Consider the following 10,668-nt stretch of genomic DNA (forward strand, 5'->3'; position numbering starts at 1 on the left):
CGGCAACCGGCCGCCATGTTGGAGGGCCCAATGGCGCCGGCTGCTCCCATAGGAAACAATGGGAAGCGATTCGATTTGGAGCATTTGTTTCTCTTTAAACGCTCCTCATTGTTGATTAGCACGCATCTTTCTTAGGAATCAGTGTGCTGGTGTATTCCTACCGTGCTTCGGCGGTGTGTCTGTAGTTTTCATGGTAATTGCGTTCTTTTTCTTCTCCGCTTCCTGCATACTCCGAATATGGTGTCGTTAGTTACGTGCACGGGAAGCATAAAAATGAGGAACTTGGTGAATGACAACTTATAAATTTAATTCCTTTTGCTTAGAAAGGGTTTGCACTGTTTGTTATTGTAAGGTAGTTTCGTTTGTGTGGTTTTCGTTTGTTATTGTGTGGTTCGTTAGGCGCTGTATATGGTTCTCGTTTGGCCTTTTCCATAATCCTTGGCATTCGTATTGTGTTCTACGAGTGTGTTGCAGTTGTTCAGCTGTCGGCGCAGTTCGTTACAGAAATTCGAAGCGCTGTCCACGAAAAGCGCATGACGTAACAAGTGCTGCAAGAGTGATTGTACTTGCGAGGTTAACGCCGCAGTTTACTTCCACCCTACCTCAAAAACGGCTTGTTTAAAGTGATACCCAGTAGAATTGGATAAAATTGCACAGTAACATCACTGCGAACTTGACATGTAGAATTTATAAATTAATATTACAACACTCGACTTCTACGGCCATTAGTCATTGTCATTGATTGTTGAATACTATGATTCTAAGGAGCTTCTTTCGTAGTCGTGGTCTGTCATTCACTTTTTTTCCGTGTGCTCCTGTGCAAGATGGTGAAGTCGAATCTTGCCATAGCAGTTAGCTATAAGCTTTATGAGGCGAATGACGTGGTTTTCTTCTGGAGAGCACTCGAACATGTGCTTGTAGAAGGTAGGGAAAACGTTGTGTCTCAGAGATGTGGACCTAGAACCTTGAGTGCATCAAAGCTTCCTGTGTGAAACCTGGTTCGCCGTGTATAGAGCTGTACCACGACCTAATTGTCGCCTAGTGTGGAAGCGAAAGGTTAAATGACTTCCTGACGTACTCGTATGCCTTTGCTGAATAAAACTAGAGAGTGAGCGCAAAGCTACGCAGTGACTGGGAATACTGCTCTCTGCTTACTTTTCCAGCTTTGTTCTGTAGGGTGTGCAGTACTAAATCTAGCTGCACATCAGACAAGGTGCCACGAAGCATGTCAGTGCATTGACTTGATACGAGAGATTTCTTCTCGAGATCTTCTATAACACTCTCCGCAGTGAGTACCTTTTTCTTCAGTCTTCGGGCATTTTCTTCAGAGCGTTTCAGCTTCTTCTTCACGTTGTCCAGTGCTTCAACTGTGATGTCTATCTTCCTTTTTAAGGTCCGTGGACTCTTTTGCACTGTGTATGTGTGGTCAGCAGCAAGGTTATGTGAGGATCGGACCTGCTGAGGTGACAAGACCCCTGGACCTGCAGCCCACGATGGTCCTGGCTCTGAAATCTCATGGTTGACGTCCTGCTCTACCTCTATGTTATGTCTTGTTGGAGGTGGTTTTCTTGGCTGTACCCTCTGTGATGGAAACATTAATTAATTATTTTTAGAAGCTGTTGTTCATGTGGGATAAATGACAACATTTGTTAAATTCAGCATTTATTTCCACATTTCTTGCACATGCCAGGAACTGAGGTCATGATGGAGGTCAGTGGGCACTGCAGTGAAAACCTAGAAATTATTATTTTTCCTTCATTATTATTTATTTATTTATTTTTGCAATAGGAACCAATTTATTTAGGAACCAATTTATTTAGGAACCAATACATATACTAGCTCGTTAGGTATTTCTCATGCAATGAGAAATACCTAACGAGCTAGTATATGTGTTGGTTCCTACAAGCTCGAATATTACGCCACAGGACCCTGACCTTATACTAGGATAGTCTTGAATAATGAAATCAGGGACATGACTCTGCATTTCTAGGTAGTGAACGTAAAATTACATTGTGAAGAACCATAAAAGCAAAAAGTAGTAGTGTCAGTTCAGTCCAGCAAGTGCAATGTGAGACTTTGCACCCAGAGCACAGTGCACAAATTCAGAGCTGTTGTGATCACCACCAGCTAAAACTGAGAAGTTGTGGAACCTCAATATAACAGAATTTTGTTTGCAAGCTATTTCTTCCATTGTCATGAGCCTTAAAGATGATGACAGAAAGCCTAGCAGGCAATGTAAATTATTTTGTACCATAAATTTTGTCGCATAAGTTTTGTTGTGTCATGTATGTTGACTGATGTTTCACTTCTGAAGACTTGTACTGAGCTTGTTGGATCAACTACCACATTCAGAATTGCTGCACATTACACAGGTTCCCAGGCAAATTCTAATGTGTTACTATTGTGTTTACTTTCAGGAGGTGCTGTGGAAAGTCAAACTTTGTAGGCACAGCATCACTCTTGAGTCGCGCAGTTTGCCCTGTACGATCGAAACAGGCCTCCTGAAAGTGTCTGCTGCAGAGCACCGAAGATTTAGATGGGGCCCAATTTTTGCGATGCATCTTCTGCACCCACTTCTTCAGCACGGCTGGCCGACTGTGAGGGAACCTGTATAGCACAAGCACATTGTGTAGAAAATACATAAATAGAGCAGCCAAACATAATTTCTTAGTACCTAACGGCACCAGCGAAGTAGCAGCGCGAGCAAGCGCGAGTGTCACATACATGCGATACGAATAAACACTGTTTTTCCTCAAAATAAATAGCTTACCTGTGAAAAGTTAACCCCTTTCGTCTGTCCGTGCGTGAAGTGCACTGAAAACTGCAACAAGCTGGCATGGCATGCCCTCTAATTTAAAGGAAACAAAAAAATTGCGGGCAGCCGCGCTTAACTAAATGCAGACGACAGTACGTGTTTGGCCCACCAATATGGCGGCCGGTTCCACGCTGTGGAGCACCCTATGCGCGATCCAGCCATATACTATAGAGATCAGTGGAATATGCAAGGTATATCTAAATTGGTAGCGAAAACAAGCGAAAATACTAAATCAGACCCATCGGCAAGGCTACCATCATGAGGCTCGAGCGATCCTGGGTGTTGACAGTAGAGGTACGATCGTAAACACAAAAACTTTAGAACGTGGGCATGGGTTGTGTGCGTACTAATAGGTTATTCATAATTTCAATGTAGAAAAAACTTTCTGTTGCCCCACTCGTGCACATATACGAAATCATCTACCACCCGAGTACGTTTCCGTATCCTGCTCCTTTGCACATGTGTCACAGTGGGCGTGGTTATCTGTGTATCCGTGCCGTGTGTCCGTGCATTATAATGCGGAGTTCGTATACTTTTTGGGTTAAACAGGTAGCGACGTTGGCATCTCGGAGCTGTAGGCCAAGATTATAACACGTGTGAACTGATGAATACAATGCATCCCCTGTTGTTGGCCCCGCGAAAAAAAAAAATCATGGGACGAGCGGCCATGATAGCGTGAGTGTTAGCAGGAATCAGCTGTGCACCAACGATGTTATGTTTTGTTGAAATGGCCACTCATTGAATAAATGCAAACGTGTAATCACTGCATGTGCGTAGTGCTCTAGGTGAGAAATGGAGCTTAAGTGAACCTGCCTCATTTCTGTGTGCTATCACGGTGCCCTTCTGTTTGGAGTTGTCAAGATATGTGATAACTATATGTATTTCGTATTGATATGTTTCATTAAACCTGATACTATTTATTTGTTCGGTGTTCTCGTCTGGTACTGTTGCACGGGTGAGAAAAAGGGAATACAACGCAAACGAAGAGCGCAAACGAAAACGTGCCATAGCCAATTATGCACTACTTATTATCCATACTGCTGACGTCACCCCTGACGCCATTTATTTACAATCGCAGTAGCCCGCGCAACGGATGGATGGCGCTGACCGTCTCTGTCATGGCGTCATTCTGAAGACACAGGGGCCTATGGGAGTTGCGCTACCTGTTTAGATATACCTTGGAATATGTTTTGAACTTGGAAACGTCTGTTGGCGTGTAGGATCTAAGATGGAGTCTGGTAAATTAGATGGTGCTTCCTGCCCTTCAGCTCCGCCGACCGTATAAAAATCTGAACGTCTTTGCATTTGTGTAGTGAGGTCCTCCGTCACGCATTTTGTTCCTGAACCCGTGCACGAACTCTGTTAGCACAAAGGTAAGCGACGTGTTTCGGACGCTCCTCAACTCCCAAGCGAACCCGAGGTGTTCTAGTTACCCGATATTTACCCATAGTTCTCTGAAGTGCCTTCATGATGTGCCATCATCCCGCTTGCACTAGACGGACTTACTTTGTCGGACAATTAGATGAGAAGATGCTACTGGATAAGTGACGTTCGTGATTTCTCATATGCATGTATCAGATTTTGCCTGCTTCAAATTGTGTCACACATTATCTCCTTATAGTGCTGTCACTGTTGCTGTATGTACACTGGATATTTGTAGTATATCTGTTTTCATACCTGTTAGTGTAGATCAACTTTGGATCAGAAATTAATGAAGCAGAGTGGCGTTTCCCTTGTTTTAGCTTCCTTTTTCATGCACCTTTCTTTCTTTTAAACGAGTTCGCATAGATAGTGTCTTCATTTGCAGCCAAACTGTCTCATATTCTTACAATAAATCTTCCAATTTATTGCTCATTGTCACTTCATAATTTTCTCGGCATATTTCAGCCTTTTCAGCTTCCTCGTGCAGCAGTTAGTGAATCAGTTGCTTCAACGAGATCTGATGTAAGTTTTGAGTAAGGATAACCTATATACATGGGTGAACTTAGAAAAGTAACCAACCTTTCTATTCTGAGGGCTTCCAACAGCTATATTCTCTGAAGTCCTTTGGTGGTTTTAATAAAGAGCTTCGTGGCATCATTATTCTTCTGCTAATGATGATTATTGTTTGTTTCTTACAAACATACAGGATGTTTGTTTTTATTCGCTACAACATTTTTATTAAAAACTAGTAGAGCAAAATAGATGCCATTTTTCAGTTGAGTTAAATGGCCAGGCGAACATTCGCTCGAAGAAAATCATGCAACTATATGATCACGAATTACCTAAAGTTCATTAGCTCTTTAATTAGGGGACGTCTCGCAAAGGCGAAATAACAGAACGGGATCTATTCGGCGTCGAAAGTAATTTCATGTTGAAAAAAACACACAAACGCGCACGTGCGTTGAAATATCTGTCGCGGAATTTCGCTATGCAAATGAGCCGGAACATGAACTAAAGAGCGACATGCAACCCAAGTGGGAGGGCCACGTAATTTGGAGCGATGAAACTGATTGATGTAGGAGCTAATGGCCACATAGACCGCTCTTCTACCCGGATAAGGCAAAGGTCGCATCGTTTCTGCGTTTGCAAACTGCGTATTTCTTGATTCGGGTCATTTGCATAGCGAAATTGAGCGATGAACATTTCAACACAGGTGCGCATTTAACAAATATTTCCACATTGAATATCTTTCAACGAGGAACATATTCCTTTACGAAATCCTATAATTAAAGAGTTAATTAATCATTATTAGGTAATTATTGATCTTGTAGTTACAGACTTTCCTCCGGAGAATGTTCACCTGTCCATATTACTCAATTGCAAAAACGGCGTCTATATTGCTTTGCTAGTTTCTAACTACAATTTATGTGACGAATAAAAGAAAACACCTGCAGAATGCTTCTTTGGCTCCACACAGCCACGTGGCACTCCGTACAACGCCCAGCATAGTCCAATAAATCTGCTTTGAACAATGCTTCCTGACTTCCATGACTTTCATGACTTCAATGTCACATCACTGAAAATATTCTTTGCATCGTCTACAGAAACGAGTAAGGTGTTCATGTCCAGCTTTCCTTTACCACAATTTGCCTCATAGTTTGCGGCAGCTCATTTATGATCACGTGAATTGACCAAGCTATTTTTTGCTGATTTAACTTGTGCTACTTGTGCCCCATCGGTATTAAATGTATAAGAGAAGTTGTCAATTGATGACAGGACCTAACCGGACTGGGATAATGCTTCATACTTTGCTCCGTCCAAGATACCTTCAAATTTGTTTCTCTTAATTCTGTACAGTGACTGCCGGCAACCTCTTCTCTAGGTTCGGTTTACACTGCATTGTTGCGCTTTATGAGGTGCTCCCTGGAAAAGAAGCAGGAGTGAAGGAGGCTGCGCCTTCAGCCACTGCTAAATGTTAATTACATCTTTTAGATTTTCTATTTCCCACTATCTGATGCACGACAGTATTACTAGCCAAACATTTCGCATCTGTGAAGGCACAGTGCGACTGAGAATATTACACCCAAGCTGAAATATGTGCTGTGATAGAATACAATATGTAGTGCATTGATCCAGTAAATTATCCAAATCACATTGAGTCTAATTCATTTTTGTGCGAATTCATTTATACTCATTGGAAAGCTCTACACATCTAATGTGACTATACCACAACAAACCTACTGGCGAATCGAAATGGAGATCCATCCCAATGAGAAATATCCTGCTGGGGCTCATTGGTTCAATGAGACATGACGGGGACATTCAATGAGTTTGAAGCCACCACTTCTCATTACATATCATTAACACTTGCTGTGATTTCTTACGTCACATTAACACATACTGTGATTTCTCATTAAGACTCATTGAATATGGCACCATTTTCAACGTAATATTTGTCCCAAATCATCTATTGGGAATGAGAATTTTCACAGTCACTGAATTAGAAAAAGCGATAAAACCCCGGTGCAGGGGACACAAAGAGACAACACAGACGAAGCACTGACTGAAAAACAACTTTAATTAAAGATCATTTCTTGTGTATGGGATCAAAAATTGCTCCGGTACTTAGTGATTTGGTTTTGGCTAAGGTAGATAGGGTCGGGTGTGCAGTTGGTATATTTAAGATGTGTCCCTGCCATTAAAGTTGTTTGTCAGTCAGTGCTTCGTCTGTGTTGTCTCTTTGTGTCCCCTGCACCGGGGTTTTATCGCTATTAGACTGAATGAGATTTGTGTACATGATATCCAATAGGTTCAATGAGATTTTCATAGGTTTTTGAATGAGACGGTTTCCAGCAGGGTTGGTTAGATTCCAGAATTGATTCGATAGGAGTCAATACTTCAACATTTGTAGCCATTTTTTATACACCTACCGTTTTCGCTGGAGCACGACCTGCGACACCACCGAGCACACTGGTTAAGCCCGTGAGCAGCAAGGGGAGGGGAGGCACTAGTCCTCCCCTCTGGTGATAGAGGAAAGATCTTAGTCTTTTTGGTGATTTGTGCAGCGTTTTATATGCAATGTATCGAATGGTGTGTTTATACTTTTCCAGCTCTTTGAACAATCTGGGTGGTAGTTTAATATTACCATTCAATATATTCTTACAGACTTCAGAAAGAGCTTCTATGCTCTGAGGTGGCGCCTCCTTTAAAATCTCATCGCGCTCTTTGGGAGTACACGTTGCAAGGACTTTTAGAAAAGTTAAATGATGGCGCAGACTTTTCATTTTGGCAAGAAAACAAACTGGCGAACGTTTCCAGTAATGCCTGTTCGCAGTCGAAATTGAGACTGCATCAGAGGGTGTAGGTCAACTACTAGATAACCAAAGGGTTTCTCTGTTGCCTGCTCAAATGCACTGATAAACTACGGTAATTGAGCTTTGCCGAAGATCTGGCGTCCTAAAAGTTCCAGTTACAAGCGTGACCTTAAATTATTTAACTAATATTATATATGTGCTATTGTGAGATAATGTTCTATAGTTGACATCGTTGTGAAATAAGTACTGACCAAAAAAATAATGAACGCGTTCTTATGATGTGATGCTCTCGTATAGAGATGAACCATTTCTTGTACCACATTCTTCTCAGTCATGAGATCGTCGACTATAATCAAAGTAGGCACGCTCTCATCCCATGTCTTTGGTAGCTTTTTCTGGAATGTAACCTCATTTGCGAATTCATTTTGCCAGGTTGCATCATATTTGCTAACGTAAAAGATTTGCTCTGGGACTACAGTGAATACCGTAAGATTTCTTAGAATGTCACAAACGAGATAGATTTTACCCGACATGGAAGGACCGCAAATAATAACCCTTGCAGGGTGGATAAAGGCAAACCGACCTACGTCAGACATCACGTCGCAAAAGTAAACGAGGCAATGAATAAGTAATGATGTGAGAATCGGATTTATTGTATATCTCACCAATACCCATCGATTTGATCGTCTTGACTTTTTGCAGAACTACGCTTCATTTCTATACGACGCTCGTGTGCGAGGAACCTCCTCACAGCTTCTGCTTTTGCTTCATATATTTCTTGTTTAAGTCGCCATTTTTTCTCGTCAGTCGTCTCCCTCTCATTCTTTTCTTTTCCGAAACATCGAGTCAAAAGCTTCCATGCAGCTCCCATTTTTGTGAAGGAAGTTGATGGGTGAGTTGATAGTTGATAAATGAGGATTGAACCTCCTCGTTCGGGGATATAATAAATGATGTGGAAAGGGAATAAGATATATTTTGCATGTTGATGCATGTTCAAACGCGAAAAGGAAAGCCCTTTGTACGCACGAGCGCGGGAGGGAAAGCCCTCTGTGCGCGACGCGCGGCCGCGAAAGGTGCGGGGCGGTCTTGGCGCCGAGTATCCTGCTCCAAATACCCTCCGATATTGGATGGGGGGATACCGATGGTCACCAGTATCCTTGGTTAGGATAATCTTCCCCCTTCTACTACTGGGTTTCCCGTCCATGAGCATGGCTGGAGGCAGTGATAAGCGTCTGCTCCGAAGCGACGGTTATACCAGCAGACCCCATCAGAAACTGTCGTTGGAAGACGCAGAAGTGTCGCCAAGAAGCTGCTTCATGTGGCGTAACAGCTGGGTAGGGCGCCAGTCTCCGAGTTCCTCCGCTGAGAGAGTTATTGAAGCCGAGAGCCGTCGGAGCGGGACGTGCTCTAGAGTAGAGCGGACTTCAGCTTGTTATATAGTAGATCGGAGCGATAACCTCATAGACTTCTTCAGCAGTAGATGGAGATAGTGTCGATATGACGTGGTAGAAGCTCTGCTCGGAGGCAATGCAGGAAAGATTAAATTGAGCCTCGCCTTGGATGAACCAGGTGGAAGGGTTCCTGTCCTAGAACGGCTTAACTTAACCGCAATGGCCGAGACGGCTGCAGCAGAAGGTCGGAGTCCGGTTGTCGCCCATAGACATGGTGTAACTGGAAAGTCCAGGACAGCAGAATGTGGCTAACGGGTAAGCAAATGACACACAGACCATTGACCGTGACACTCAGTGCGGACTAAAATGGCTTGCGCCACACAGTTTATTCTCCGCGCGCGGGGCGCTATTGGCATGGACGATGATGGTGCCTCTACAGGTATTTGAAACTCAGTCGGTCCATCGGAAGGCAAACTTTTGCAGTGCTACATAATCGCGTATATCTGTGTCTTTCGCAATAAATGCTCCATGTAACACTCCGTCTGGGAGTTATTCAGGACAGTTATTGAACCAGCCGACACGATACATCCTGCGGATATACAACCAGGGACGTCCATCTAGGAAGCTCTCAGATGACATCCGGTACCTTGCCATCAAGACATCATCTTTCAGACGTCCACAGGGGAATGTGTTCTGCCTGCCCCAGGCCATAGTCATGATTTAGTTGTTGTTGTTGTTGTTGTTCTGCCTGGGCTACTATGGCGAGACTACCTTTGGCACCATTTTTTAAATAACTATACAGGGGAGAGGGGGGCACATCGAAACACGGGGTACACTGAAACAGCCAACTTTTCTGGTCCACCTTTCGGCGATGGCATCGTTCCACACTTCTGCTCCATTCAGAACATACAGGGTCACGGCGGTGTTAAACGGCGCACAAAAACTGTTGTGGATAACATAATGAAATATCAAATTCTGGAGTTACATGAGAAGTACGAACCGAACCACGAGTGGGTTCAGTGTAAGATTTGCAAGGGTAGTTACATTGGGATTGTAGCAGCAAAGGCCTACTATACGTTTGCCATGACGGTACGGCAAATCCTTGATTCTTGCCTTAGGCAATACCCAGTAGTTTTAACATTCCTGTTACTACGTGTCCCTAAACTAAAGATACCTCGGTTGGGTGAAATTAATCTACCAACCCACCACAGTCCCCTCGTCCCGTAAAGACACGGCTTATAACTACATGCACGAGTTATCATAAGGTTTTCCTTATCCTAAGCTGAGGCAACTAGATGTTCATGTTAGCTTCTGTCGTCATGCTTCGCGTAGAAATTAAATTATGGCGACGCGATCTGGTCCTCCTTTTCTCCTGAACATATTACTAATTGGTCAATTTGTATCGCATGTGTTCCAGTTCAAATTGCAATTCCTGGTTCAATTACCTTTCACTGAGCCCAGCTCATTCCACGTGATATGAGGCTTAAACACCACTGGCTAAACAATTGACTATACATACACAGAAAACTGGCTACCTTTGGCTACTTTCTCAGTGCACGCTGACATGTTTCAGAATTTTGACCTGGCAGCCCTGGTGGTTGCATATGTAATTTTAAAGTACATAGTGACGAACAATAAACACTCATATTCTGTGAAATGATGTATTATTTTTCTTCGTAATCCCCCGCTTTTCAATGCAGGTTGCAGTGTATCGTCTGATAAGTGG

General features: G+C 43.1%; 1 protein-coding gene across 1 annotated transcript; it reads right to left on the reverse strand.

Moving 5' to 3' along the window:
- Window positions 1-1,101: 1,101 nt before the first annotated feature.
- Window positions 1,102-9,659, reverse strand: LOC135392385 (THAP domain-containing protein 2-like). Its single transcript, XM_064623100.1, has 3 exons — window positions 9,589-9,659; window positions 2,412-2,607; window positions 1,102-1,581 (listed from the first exon to the last, which is right to left on the reverse strand). Exons 1-3 carry the CDS (start codon window positions 9,657-9,659, stop codon window positions 1,102-1,104), a joined length of 747 nt encoding a protein of 248 aa, XP_064479170.1.
- Between the last annotated feature and the right edge of the window lie 1,009 nt (window positions 9,660-10,668).

This window comes from Ornithodoros turicata, chromosome 4 (assembly GCF_037126465.1).
Source record: "Ornithodoros turicata isolate Travis chromosome 4, ASM3712646v1, whole genome shotgun sequence".
NCBI lineage: Eukaryota > Metazoa > Arthropoda > Arachnida > Ixodida > Argasidae > Ornithodoros > Ornithodoros turicata.

Coding starts and splice junctions, on each gene's coding strand:
- LOC135392385 (XM_064623100.1), bottom strand. CDS start 9,659: ATGACTATGGCCTGGGGCAGGCAGAACACATTCCCCTGTGGACGTCTG. Junction 2,608..9,588: donor GATGATGTCTTGATGGCAAG/GTACCGGATGTC, acceptor TGTGCTATACAG/GTTCCCTCACAGTCGGCCAG. Junction 1,582..2,411: donor TTCCACAGCACCTCCTGAAA/GTAAACACAATA, acceptor TTTCCATCACAG/AGGGTACAGCCAAGAAAACC.